Source organism: Pollicipes pollicipes, unplaced genomic scaffold (genome assembly GCF_011947565.3).
Source record: "Pollicipes pollicipes isolate AB1234 unplaced genomic scaffold, Ppol_2.1 Scaffold_6138;HRSCAF=7277_pilon_pilon_pilon, whole genome shotgun sequence".
NCBI lineage: Eukaryota > Metazoa > Arthropoda > Thecostraca > Pollicipedomorpha > Pollicipedidae > Pollicipes > Pollicipes pollicipes.
This window is the reverse complement of record NW_023596818.1, coordinates 29,293,680-29,307,889: the sequence shown is the minus strand read 5'-3', so window position 1 is coordinate 29,307,889 and position 14,210 is coordinate 29,293,680. Positions and strand designations below refer to the sequence as shown.

The 14,210-nt window shown below is 53.0% G+C and overlaps 1 protein-coding gene across 1 annotated transcript; it reads right to left on the bottom strand.

The window, feature by feature from the left end:
* Positions 1–10,727: 10,727 nt before the first annotated feature.
* Appl (amyloid-beta-like protein) lies at positions 10,728–13,465 on the bottom strand. Its single transcript, XM_037229632.1, has one exon. It carries the CDS (start codon positions 13,370–13,372, stop codon positions 11,453–11,455), a length of 1,920 nt encoding a protein of 639 aa, XP_037085527.1. The 5' UTR covers positions 13,373–13,465; the 3' UTR covers positions 10,728–11,452.
* Positions 13,466–14,210: the final 745 nt, after the last annotated feature.

Sequence of the window (14,210 nt, the reverse complement as noted above, 5' to 3'; positions counted from 1 at the left end):
AGGATGTCTGTATCATGAAATATCCTTGAATTCATACAGACATATAGAAATGGAAACATAAAGATCAACATAGATCAGGAGCAACAGTATTGTGTTTGCTGTTTAGAAATTATGATAGTGAACTTCGTGCTAATTTTGCAAAAAGCTTAACTAATGCTGCATTCTGTTCATTTTAACACTCTGGAATAGTCTGTTAATTTGTCATGGACGTGCTATGCTTCCACAATTTGTCATGGGCGTGCTACGCTTCCACAATTTGTCATGGGCGTGCTACGCTTCCACAATTTGTCATGGGCGTGCTACACTTCCACAATTTGTCATGGGCGTGCTATGCTTCCACAATTTGTCATGGGCGTGCTACGCTTCCACAATTTGTCATGGGCGTGCAACGCTTCCACAATTTGTCATGGGCGTGTTACGCTTCCACAGTTTGTCATGGACGTGCTATGCTTCCACATGTTGCCTTTTTCGCTTGAGCCGTGTGAATTACTGACAGAACATTGCTAGAAATGCCCGGCTCACGATTCAGTTCATGGAATTTACGGAGGATGTGATTCAGCTCATAGCGGCATTTTTCCAATAAGCCCACTGAGCTCACGACTAGCCCAAAACGATTGACTCACGAGTCGTTTGATAATTGAGCTCGAGTCTGGGTACACAAGATAACACAAGTCTGGATACCATTGTGAATCATGGACCCAATTTGTGAACGAGGCACACGTCTAGGCTTAACGTGCCTGCAAGTGCATGACTGCAGCGAATGGTCTATAAATTCAATTGGGATTCAGCATTTAGCGCTTTAAGCTTGGCGAGTGCAAACCCGTACATTTGAGTTAAGATCTCCAACGAACCAATTGTAATCATTTCTGAAAAAACAAAAACAACTTGAGCTGTGATCGTCCTGAATCTGGGTCCGAGCTGTCTGCGAATTTGTGTCGGAGTTGGCCCAGCCCCATGGCTGCGTCCGCATGCAGTGGTCACGTGCAGCGGCACGTGCCGCTTTGTCGCGCTCAACACTCCGTGCTGAATGACAGGCGTGCTGGCGTGTTATGACCAGACATGTGCCTGGTTCACAACATCGGTTCCCCGTTCCCAACGTTGCTCTTAGCGCTTGTCCCTTGCCGGTCTGACTGGTGGCCTGGTCATGCCTTTGATAGAAGTATATACGACGTACTGGAATGCCACGTTTGGTTGGATTCACTACACTTTTTTATGCATCACTACTGCGTTTGCTGCGTTTATGGATTTGACGTCCGTTGTCCGCGTCATGTTGTCAGGTTAGGAGGCATCCCACCAGGTCACGCGATCCATGGCTCACTTCCCAACCACCATGTCCAGCTTGGAGACATCCTCCCGTCTCCCATATCCCTTTCCCTATCCCCAAAACCGTCCGGTGTACCCTGGGTGGACGTCAGGAAAGTGGGACGGCGGCGGGCAGGAGCGCCGCGCTCCATCCGAACGGACGCCATCATGCCGGCCCACCAGCAGCAGCTGCGTGTTGACGCCGGCCGCCTCACGGGGACTCCCAGCGCCGAGCCGGCAGCTCGCCGCCTTTGACGGGGCTGGGGATATCAGGTGCTGGCGGGGAGCGGGCGGCGGCGGCCGGCGGGAGCCGGTCGGCGCCGGCGCCGCCGCCGCCCGCCCGCCCGGCGCGCCCGGTCGATGAGGCCGACCGAGCCGACGCGTCACCCCAGAGTCGGCTGGAAATCCATCGTCGGCGCCGTCGGCCGGTCGGTTCGGGCAGCGTTGTCGGCGCCCGCCGGCGGACGGGCGTGGCCGACGGCGGCAGACAGGCGACCGGCCAGTCGCCACTGCGGCCCGACGAGACCGACGGTCGCCATGACAACTCGCGCCGCATGATGAGATGCGCCAGGACTGCTTCCAAGCAGCGGGGTTCGCAGAGATGCGGACTTCAGGCCCCGCCCATTGTCTTTACATGGGATAGCCAAGCTGTGACTGGACGGTACGATGTGACCTTAAGCCGGGAAAGCACAATGGAACTGACCTTTCCGTGCCGTTTGTCGCCCTGGAGATCGAGTATTGTACACTACACAACAGACGGGGAGCATAAATAATTGTCGGTCGTCGCGACATTCAGGTGTAGAACGATGGAAAGACGTAACGAGGAAGGGAGGGAGAATGAGAGAGAGGGAGAGCGGGAGAGAGGGAGAGGGGGAAAGAGAGAGGGATTGAGTTTAATTCCAACAGTGAGTCGAGCTCTGACACTGGCCGGGAGCATGTACCGTCTCCTCCCCCCTCTCTCTCTCTCTAACTCTCTATCTCTCTCCCTCTCCCTTTCTCTCTCTCCCTCTCTCTCTCTCTCTCTCCCTCTCTCACTCTCTCTCTTTCTCTCTCCCTCTTTCTCTCCCTTTCTCTCTCTTTCCCTCTCTCTCTCTTTCTCTCCCTCTTTCTCTCTCTTTCCCTCTCTCTCTCCCTCTCTCTCTCTCTCTATCTCACTCTTTCTCGCTCCCTCTCCCTCTTCTTTTCTGCAGCTGAAGATGAGATACGCCGAAAATTGATGTTCCACGTTTTCTCTCTGCGCACCATTCGTCCGGCAAGACGACAAACCGCAACCGTGAAACGGCAACCGTGTGTGAGATCGAAACCGTTTCACCTTCAAATACATCTTGCGATCACTCAGTCCACCCCTTCCTTGCTTGTTGCGTGGCTAGTGGAAGCGCACCAAAGCCAGCGGCGCCAAATCTCACAACTCAGCTGCTGGACTTAACGCCAGTTTTCCTGTGGTTTCTGGTGTTTCTCCGTCCTTCCAGCTGATGTCAAGCATTACGTGGCCGAGCAAGAACGACGCAGGAGTGAGTGGAGAGGACGTGCATGTGGGTCGGATGAGGCTGCAGTTAAGGGTCTCTCGAATACAGAAGCACTTCCGCACGGCAGAGGGCCGTTTGCAGCCCTCCATCGTTCAAATGGCAGCTCGTAAGGTCTTCCTCGGAGTCCTCCGCCGCAACCGGCACTAAAGTGGGGCCCACGCGAGGCTTCCAACGATGCTGAAATAGCCGGTCCTCATGGTAATGATTTGTTGGTCCAATTCTTGCAGAAGACTCTGCAGCCCGCGACTTGCACCGACCAAGTTTGTGCCGTTGTCCGAGATGGCCTCAAACGGTGTACATATGCGAGCAGTAAACAGCGTGACTAAAAAATTAAATTTCCCCCGCAGAAAGCTATCGATAGCAAGGTCCATTGGGTCCGAGGTCACTGTCGTATAAAAGCAAAGAAGTGCCTTACATGAGACTTAATGACTGTAGTGACTGTAATGGCTGTAATGACTTAAGTGTGAAATGTTGCGGCCCGCGGCCTCTAAGTGCACGGGTTTACTTTGCAGGGAAAAGAGTAATACCGCTTGAACCTGTTTTTCCTTGCCCCGCCAGGACAAGCGAAGTCCATAGCACGCTTGATAAATGCACCGTATGTGGGCTTTGCCTCATTTTCCACCACCGTTTGCCGTCCTCATCATTCTTACGCGAGTAGTGTCAGTTCTCTTCAGGGGCGTTTGAAGGATTTGGTAATGGGGGTGCAACTAAAATATTAAGTTTTTCTCTAAAAAAATACATTGTAGCGCACCATAGGCTCACAAAATGTATTGCATGGCACAAAAACACATTGCACCCTTTCAGTCTAATTATTTGCATGTTTTTACCCCGCTCTTTAACTTTACAATAGGTACTTCAATTCGCGTTAATGTGCGTACAAATTTGATAACGGGCACGTGCTCGCAAAACCGCCCAATACCCTCGCTTGGGGCCCCTCGTTTTCGTGTATTGTGCAGACGCCCTGCTGAACCGTAATTCATGACGATTTTGATCTATATTCCTGCCGGGTTGTGCTGATATTGGCAAACTCTCAAGCACACATTCCTATGGAAGTATAAAAGCTTGCTCAACAGACAGCACGGATGGCCGATACGCGACAGATACACGACAGATACACAGATACACAGATACACGTGTGAGGACCAGTTGTGTGCGTGCATGGAGAGACAATGATCCCAAATGAGGCCAGATGAAACGCGCTGTTGAAGTCGTGCTGGTCATGGAGACCTTGCCTGTGCAGCTGAAGTTCGGCGATTGGCGCGTTGACGGAAACCGGAAAATAACAGGTTTTCGTGAAATTTATACATCACTTCAAAGAATATATTCCTAGGGTCCGGACTGCAAGTCGTACCAGATAACGTTTACTTGAGGCTAAAGAGGCGGCGACTGGGTGGGGGCTCGTGTTGCATGGGGGGAAGCTGCAGTAACTGCAGCCAAGATTGAATTGGCTGCACCCGTAAACCATTTACGAGCGAATAGGAAAGCCTACTGGAAAGGTACTGAAGCCTACTGGCATTGACCGGGGAGACGGTAGAAGACCCGATGGGATGACCATAGTCCAGTTCGCACCCGGCAAGAGCCTGGTGTGGGATGCCACATGTGGCAGACGTGGCGCCTCCAGCGTCACTCCATCTGCGATCACGGCCGAGGCCGTGGCTGGCCGAGCCGTCAGCATAACCGTGGGAAGGAAGCTGGCAAGGTGCTGTGAAAATACGGGTGAACTGTCTAAGATGCATTCGTATTGTAAATCTGGCAAAACGTGCTGAACTATCTGGTCATATTAAGTTTACCATGGCAATGTCCAGTGTGTTCCATTAACGCCGGACGCATCACTCCTTAGCAACCAGCCTGAGAGCGACGGTGAATAGTTTTAGACATAACACCCACAATTTCTCAAATATCCAGATGCCCACCGTACGAGTATGTGCTCTTCAAATATGTGCTTCCTTTGTGTTTAATATGAGCAAATAAAACGCATTGTCCTTGAAAATTCTGTAGAATGTCTGCTGGACAGACTTGACCGTTTTTCCTCGGAGCATATGTAATGTTTTCCTGGGCATATGTAAAGAATCTCGGAAAATGAAAGGCCTCCCAAACTGAGGGCTGACAACCACTTTCTTTAAGATTGTTTCCTCTCATTCAACGGCTACATAGCTAATGTTTAATTTTCAAAAGCTGGAAAGAGGATTTCATGCCGGTCTGTAGACCTCTACTGGTCAGGATCGTTCCCCGTTAGGCCAGAACGGGCTCTTAACAGGCCGGTGTGGGCCATCTATAGGCCTGAGTGAGCCCCTCTACAGTCCAGAATAGGCCCTCGGTAATTAATAAAATGCCCTTCACATGTCAGAATGGGCCCTCTACGGGCCGGAATGACCCTCTACAGGCCAGAATGGGCCCTCTACAGGTCATGACCCTCTATCGTTCAGAATGAGCTCCATAAGTCAATAATGGGCTCTCTGCTGGTCAGAATGGGCCTCTACAGGCCAAAATAGGCTTGCTGCAGTCAATAAAGGACCCTTTACTAATCAGGGTGGACACTGTACGGGTCAGAAAGGGCCTCCATAGCTAGTAATGGCTCCTCTACAGGCCTGAATGGGTACTCCACAGACAGTACAAACCTGAGTGGGTCTTTTCATGCCAGAAAAGGTCACGTACAGTCGGTGGCAGACCTTCCACAGGTCAGAATGGGCTCTTTGCAGGCGAGAATGGGCCGTGCAGAGGCCAAAATTGGCCCTCAGCAGCCGATAATGGACCCTCTGTAGGTCAGAGTGGGTCCTCTACAAGCTTAGAAGCGCCCTCCTCTTTTGGTTAGAGTTGGATCCTATAAAGAGCAGAATGAGCCATTGACAGATCAGAATGGACTTTTGCAGGCGTACATCATGCCTGTATTGTTCAGAATCGGCCATTACTTAACCAGAATGGGCCCTCCACAGGCCCTCCAAGTTCGGGACGGGGTCTACCCCCTAGCTCCCAAGTTGTGGACGAGCTGCTCCTATTGCCTCCTCCCACGTTTCCGTGTACTTGTGTATCAGTATTCGTAAGTTAGTTTGCCGATGCTGCTCTCACAACAAATTTCCACTTTGGGTTCCCATCGGGGTTTATGAATTTCTTAATCCGTTACTTCCAAATTGCCAGCATGCAATGAAACATTCGTTACCTGTCATTGCCATTCGTTACAGCTTTGTGTTTGGCCTTCATTGTTACGTTCTATACCTTAGTCCTGTTATTACCCCCCCCCCCCCCATGGACCAGAAAATAGCTTTCTTTGTGTCTCTCATTTCATGCACTGTGGGCTTCAGTTGCACTGCCTTTAGATGCATTACGAGCAAAAGGGCCCATTTGTAACCATGATGCCGTATTTTAAGGAACTGCCATCTTGTATTTGTCGTTCAAATTCATGGTATCTATTCCCGAGTCGTCTGATAGAGATGCCCCCAGTAATTTTAAAACTTGGCTATATTTCAGGCCCAGCTCTAAGCCTACGGGCTCTTTTTGGGGGCGTCAATTCCTATCCAAAGGGTTCTTGTTTTTTTCTTAATCCATTGGAGATAGGAACTAGATTCAAAACGTTTAACACTTCAGTTTACCTGGACAGGGAGGCTGATGATTCGTCTTCACCATAGATACGTCGTCAATGTATGCTGTTGGCTTGATATTGGCATTTGCAGCCTGAACGTTTTCAACGCCTTTAGATTGTTGATCATGTATTACTCTATCGGCTGGGGGTTGCAAAGCGAACAAAAATAGAAAACAGTTTAAAGAGCATCCCTCTTTAAGGTCACCCTGTAATGAAGTGGGAGGTCGAGAGAAACCCTTTCGGCGTTACTTGTGCAGTTGGTAGATTGGTATTTCTGTTGGCGTATCCATCTACGCTCTATAACATGCGGATCCATTTGTGGAAATGCTTTCAAAAGCCGCACCTAGCTGAGGTGTTTTTAATGAGGTCCCAGTGGATACAACAGTAGACGTCAGGATCTATTGTTGTTTTTACAGCAACTCACCACATCCAAAGAAAGACGGATGCCTTTGTTCATCGCCATTTCATGACTCGGCTTTGTCCAATGAGTAATAATCAATAATAAAGAAATGACATGCCGATGTATTACTCAATTATTTAGTGTTAAATGTGTCCTGCTAGCGCCTTAGTAGGCACCTTGTATATAACTTGTAATAAGCTTGTGCATCGTAGACATTTGACTTTTTGCTGTTTTTTTTCCTATTTGGCATTAGTGTAATGATACGGTCTTTATTTTCCTTCCCACCTACCGGCATCCGCACACTTGGGCGTATGCTTGATATATACGCTCTGCCAGCTGGTTCCAATACGCTTAAGGAAATTACGGAGTGGCAGCCGCTGTCCGGGCAAGTCCGTTTTGTATTGAGAGCGGTGCGTCTCTAATTTCCCGCAGATGGAGGAAGTGTATACAGGACTGACTGCACGCTTGTGGCGAATGAGATAAATGCCAAAAGATCTCATACTTCGTGCAGTGATCTTCTTTGCAGTGATCTTCTCCTGCATTGATTTTCCGGTAGTGATCTTTTTGGTTTATACTATGTTAATTACTCCTCACTGTCCTCAAATATTTTCTAGTTTGAATCATACAGTTCATCATCACTGCTGTGAATGAGGTACGTACCGACGCAGCGCGACAGCGGGAGGAATTCCCAAGTGTGCCCCCTTGCCCGCCGGTGCGCACTGCTACATCCCGGTCTGTCAACACCCAGCTGTCATTCCGAGATTCTACGCGGGCTAGCATTTTGCCATGCTATCTAGACGCTTGTCGTTGCCGCAGCGCCTGCAGCTGACCCACGACATCTGCCACTGCGACATCTGCCACGGCTCCTACCGCCGATCGCTGTGGCCGCGGGACGTGACCTTGACATTGGCGCCCCTCCAGCTGGCCACTTCGATCTTCAGGAATGCCCTGACCCGACTAGATCACCGCCGCTGCACTCGGTCGCCGCGCTCAGCGACCTTGACCGCGAGACCTTGACCGCGGGCGTCCTCGTCCACCAGTCAGCTGACTGCCGGCGCCGGCCCTCGTGGGCGGCCGGCCAGCCTGCTCAGCCCCTGTATCGACCCGGAAACATAGGCAGAGGGAGGGGGGGGGGGGGGAAGAACACGACGCAGGAGAGCAGGACTGCCCTGAGCACGCCGTAGCGAGAGCTCCCGCGGCAGCGCGATCATAGGACGCTCCCTCGTTGAAGCCACAGGAAGCCGTCCCGGGGAGTGACGTAAACGATGCGCGCGGGCTCAGCGTTTTGGTGGTATGTGAGACTTTGCCGGCTTCGAATGGCCCCAGCAGGCTGCTTGCCGCCGCTGCTTGTAGGATGTATATATATATATATATATATATATATATATATATATATATATGCATATATATATATATATATGTGTATATAATAGGATATATATAGTTGCGACCGGTCGGCCCGCCGCGAGGTAGCCCAGGGATGAGGCGATGGAGTCCTAACTGATGGACTCGCGTTCCGTCCTGTCTTACCAATGTAGGAGGGTTTTTTTACCCAGGAAACACAGCTGGCATGTTATCTCGTAGATAACGCTGCGCGTGGGGTCGTGGGCAGGTGCCCAACGCGCACCGCCACCTACAAGATAGCAGGCGTATTGTAGGTACCTGTTAAGAAATCCTCCTGAAATAGTGAGGCAACGCGTCATTTACGTCTCTCGACAGTCGTATTAGAAAGGAAACCGCCCACGGATTCGATCTCACCAGAAAGACTCACCACGACGATCTTCCGTGCCTGATAAGATATGGCGGAGCTAAAAAAAAAAACGCTGGATAAATGACCATGTATCATTACAAACCAAACCTTAACAAGCGTGCATCATCGCGGCAGCTTTTATCACCCACCATCCCACTGGTGTCTCCTCTTGATGCCATCGTCATCCTTTATGCTATTCGCCCAGTGTTTGCTCATCTCATGCGATTTTTCACGTGTTTTTTGCATGAGTCGTTCTGGTGTACGTGAACATGGTCTGGATCTGAAAGTTATTTCCAGCAAGATTGTCTAAGATGTAAAAACCCGCTTCATCGTTTTGTTAGTTGATAAGAAGCTGTTACTTGGAAATACAGAAACTGAGGAAGCCATCGAAGGCAAAGCACTTGTCCTGGTTTCGGGCCTTTTTAAGATGTCCTACGACTTTTAGTTGATGTTCTTATCATAATCAGGATTCAAATATATTGATCCGTATTAAAACCCATTCGCTAATTGCATCACGATGCCCAATTTAACATTAGGTCAAACTTGTAGCAAAGCTTGGTCAATGCAAAAATACCGTGAGGTACTTACTGCTCCTGCGTTTCCGCTTCGCGCGCGCAACCACAGCGCGGCGGCCGGCTGGCCAGCTGGAAGCGCACGGCCGCCAGAACGTCAAGGAAGTCACGCCCTACGGCCACGCCTGATGCTTAAGGGCGTAAACCCTCAGCGGCACGTAAACATAAGAACTAAAAGCCAACAGGGGTTAAAGCTAAAGGCTAGTGCATTTGTAGCTAGAGAGGGTATTGCTATCTGTTCAGCGTGCCCTTGATAAAGTATTTTTGGATTTAATGTTCCGAAATAATTGATATGTATGTGACGTTTCAGACCCATATCAAGCATTTTATGCCCATAGACCAGATTTCTGGGTTGAATAGATGCCAGATCCAGAGGATGGCCATTCAGGTAACTAAATATCCGACAGTATTGAAAGGGAATTATTGCCAATAAAAACTGGTTTCAATCCGGACTGGGTAACAAAATCTAGAATAATCTGCAATAAAATAAGTGATTCAGTCATCATTTGGAAATTAACTGCAAACCTGTGTGCAGTAATGCGTTCGTAACAAGCGATGCCGCTTTGCAATTCTCCCCATCCCTCCCGCTGGTCTGGCCTTCCCGCGACGTCCCATGACCCCGCCCATCGGCCGCAGTATATTAGTGTGGGCAGCAGACTGGATCGAGCCGCGGCTCGGGGCGGACCGGTGCATTCATGAATACGCCCCATGCCCGAGTCTTGACTGGTGGCACTAACCCTGAATGGGAATGACGGCGGAACACGCCACGGAGTGAGCTCGCCGGACCTGGCCCGAGTGACGTCACCCGCTCCGGTTTTCAGCCCAGCTCATCCAGGTCGACAGAGCAGTCGTCTGGCGGCGGCTGGCGGCGGCGGCTGGCAGCCGGTCAGCTTACTCAGTGAGCTGAAGTGGCCACCGCAAGGCTGAACGGTGCAATAAGACCCGCGGGCAACGGCAGCGGTGGTGCAGCGGTAATCCGAGCGCGTCGAAGGGACTGCGGCGTGGCGGGGAGGGGAGAGAGGCCGCCCGAGCTGCAGCATACAGCCTCAGGGAGGCACCTGCGTCGGCAGTCCAGGCTGCAACACAGGAACCGCGCGGAGGCGGAGGGGAGGCGGCGGCCCGAGCTGTGCCACAGGAGCCGTAGGGAAGCGGCGGCGGCCCGGGCTACGCCGCAGGAGCCGCAGGGAGGCAGAGAGGGAGACGGCGGCCCGAGCTGCGCCATGGGAACCGCAGGGGGGGGGGGGGGGGGGGCGGAGCGGAGGCGGTGGTCCGGGCTGCGCCACAGGAGCCGCAGGGAGGCGGGGCGGAGGCGGTGATCCGGGCTGCGCTACAGGAGCCGCAGGGAGGCGGCGAGCGCTCGATGCCGACACCTCAGACGCCCGGCGGTGAGTCAGCTTGTAAAGCCGGCGGGCCGGGCGGCGCGGTCGATAACGCGGCCCAGGGCCGCCGGTACCGCCGGCTACGGCCGGGGCAGCCGCCACTTTACTGACCCCGATGACGGACCGTTCGCCGCTGATTCAGGGCGGACAGCCAGTCGAGCGCCGCTCATCACCGCAAACCAGCGTCGGTAGCTGGACGGCGGCCGCTTACACAACGCCACTCCAAATCTAGCTGCTTTATTCGCGGTGCTCACAGCTGTTTGTCTCTCGAACAGACTATGACGTCGGCCAGCTGACTAGAGGTGTCTGTCGGGACACGGGACCCGACCTCGTCTGGACCAGTTCGACACCCGCGAACGCGGTCCAGGCCGAGCGGAGGGCGCTGGCCCCCAGAATAGCACCGCCCGTGGGCACCGGCCTCGGGTACGTCACATCACGCACTTACAGAGTACGGGAGACATTGCGAACGAATAGGAGGAGGAGCACAAGGAATGTTTCAAACAGCTGCCCTCGAGAGGGCCGGTGCGGGTTATACAGTACACGTAACGTAAAGCCCTGCCGGTCTCAATACTGGCAAGCGAGCTAACGAGGTAAAGCTGAAATTCCGTGGCACATCGTCATCGCCAGGAAATATAACTAGAAACAATGGATAGGACATCAAAGCATGGCACATCACATATACGTGGTATAATCTCATTCGGATATATAGCCGCATACATCACGTCTAAAATGCACGCTAGCTACCGCGATTCACAGTGTCAAACCGAAGCGTATACACAAGGTACGTTTATATACACTTATGATGGCCGACCAATAACCTTTTGTTTGATGTCCATTTATGAGGAAACGCTCAACCATCAAACAGAAACGCCTGCGGCCGCTGGGGGCAGCGCACACCTTGCAGACACACTGTCGATTGCTGCAGTGCCGTCCCCGGCTGGTGCCTTCATTTGCTCTCAAAGTATCGGTAGGTGGGATTCTCATAGCCGTTGACCTGCATCTGGGCCACGTGCGGCTCCTCGGGCGCGGCCGCCTGGTCGACCTCGACGAAGCCGAGGTTGCGCGGCGCTCGCTGGCGGCGTCGCAGCGTGAGCACGCCCGCCACCAGCGCCACGGTGAGCGCGATGCTGGCCAGCGCCACGGTGAAGTAGAGACCGCGCCCGCCGCCTCCGCTCGCCGGGCGACGCACGCGGTAAGTCGCCTCGCCCTGCGTGTGCTCGTGCGACTGGGCGTGCGAAAGGATCGGCTGGACGCGTCTTTCGGCCATGGCCGCCTCGGTCCGGCCCACCGCCTCGTCTTCCATCGTCTCCGGGTCGAAGTCGTCCACCGGGTGGCCGGCCGAAGCCTCCACACGCCGCATCTCCTGGCGCGCCTCCTGGTTGGTGGCCTGCTTGGCGTCACGTGCGCGCCGCTCGTCTGCGAGGATGCGCTGCTTGGTGGCCCGGTCGTCGGCCGCCTTGCGGACCATGTCCTGGACCTCGGCAGCGGCATCCAGCGAGAGGCCAGACGTCAGCTCGGCCGGCGTCGAGTCCTGGCGACGCAGCTCACCCAGCGTCTGAGACAGCTCCGGTAGAATCTTCACCTTGATGGACGGGTAGCGGTCCAGCATGTGCACGCTGTCGTTGACCATGAGGTCAATGTCACGAAGGTGCTGGACTGTGGCGGCCTGCTGGTCGCTGGCCGCCTCTGGGTCGGTGGAAAGGAGGTGCCGGAAGTGGGAGATGGTATGGTGCCGGTCCTTGTACAGGGCTCGCACAAACCGACTCAGGCACTTGTGTACCGAACTGGTCTGCGGTGGTTTCTCATTCAGCGCACGGATAAAGCACGACCTGCTGTCCTTCTTTCGTTCATTGATGTGAGCGACGATCCGCTGCTGGTGAAGGCCAACCAGCTGCTGTTTTTCCGCTGAGCCCTGGTCTTTGAGCTCATTCATCAGCTTCTGGAAGTGGGCTGTCATCTTCAGTTTGAACTTGTCTGCCTCTGCCGGGTTGCTGGCTTTTATCTTCTGGTACTTTTCCTCCAGCTCAGTCCACTTGTGCATGATCCTCTTCATCTTCCTTCTCTGCGCCGTCTCCAGACGCTTTTCGGCCGCCCTGAAGGCGTCATGCTCGACTCGCGGGTCGAATCGGGTCAAGTAAGGGTCCCGGGTGGTCTCCACAGTTTCATTATCTGGCTCCAGAGTGATCTCCTCAGCGTCGATGTTGATCTCGGACGTCAGCTGAGGCGGGTAGTTCTTCTCGAATGGCTGGGGTTTCGGGGTGGGGTCGTTTTCCTTCGGGCAGCAGACAAATTCGACACCAGTGAATATGTCGGTGCCGCAAGGAAGCAGCATAGCAAAGGTTCTCAGATTCATTCTGCGCTCACGGCACGCCTTGTCTGCAGTCATGTTCCACTTATCAAAATCCCAACACCAAGACCCATTGTGGATATGGTCAAATTGGCATGGTTCAGGAACCAATAAAGCGTCTGACTGGAATTTCCCTTCCAGGCATCTGTAAGGCTTGACCCAGTATGACTCCTTGCATTCTTCATGTCCAACCTTGCACCAGTCATCGATCATGAAGGAGTGAGTCGATTCAACGATGTTGGTCACCTCCAGCTTCGGGTACAGCTTTTTGCAATAGTCCAGAATGGCGTCCTTGTTCTGAAGACAGCCGTCTTGGTGAGCCAGATCTGTGACCCAGCGTCCGGCGGAGTCCATGTACTGGTTGTGGTACAGCGACGCCTGATCGCAAACCATCGCTACCTGAGGTTCTGAGCGAGGCTGTGGCGTATCAACACTCGCTCCAACGGCTTCGACGTATCCATCACTGAATTTTGATATTGACAGCAGGGTAACGATGAGCAGGAGCTGCCTCCCCGCCATGCTCACCGTATCGACGGCCGCCGACCCCGAGCACCGCTCTCCCACCCGCACAGACGGCACCAACTACGCCGGAGCGCCCAGCGCCCGTCCCAGCACGACACAGCGCTGGAATCGATACGCCGACAGTGAGGCTTAATGTTCGTGCGCGAGCTGTTCGTCGGTTAGCAAGAAGCTGCCTAACCATAGTTTAGCTGCATTCGCCATGACTCGAACATAACTGACAACTAGGTACAAAAAGACGTGGCGTGAGCCGCGTTCAAAACATCCCTAAAAACATTCCAATCTATACTGCTTAGTATGAGTGTAATCTTCGCAACCAATTGTGTAGATGGGTTTGTTTCAAGCCGCCTACCGTGCACTGCTCTGCTGCAGAAATGACGCTGTGTAGTGGCCAATCGTTATCAGTAGCGGTCTCGGTTATCGGGGTGTTTCAGCTCGCTGGCGACAGATGGCAGCAGGCACCAAAGGCAAGGGGCAATAGCACACAAGGGAAGAGGGTGTGTTTGCGGTCTGTCTCACGAAAAGAATGCAAACGTTGCTGTAGTTGCCATCCACCATCTTGCTCTGGTACTGTCGCCATTAGAAAGTTTTGACGGTGATGACAGCTTGCGCCAGTCGAAATGTGGCTGTCAAAGGTGACGTCATCTTACCACGGTACAACACATTGGCTGCAAAGCAGCATGCAGTAGGCGGCTGGGAGCATATCTTAGAGCGCAGTGGTGATCACGGCGTAATTATATTTAAATGGCGTTAATGAGCACTACCTCCGTAAACAGTGGAAAAGCGGAAGTTGCCGGGTGCATGGGCGTAGAAACAAGAGAGACTAAGCGAACCATAC

Coding starts and splice junctions, on each gene's coding strand:
- Appl (XM_037229632.1), bottom strand. CDS start 13,372: ATGGCGGGGAGGCAGCTCCTGCTCATCGTTACCCTGCTGTCAATATCA.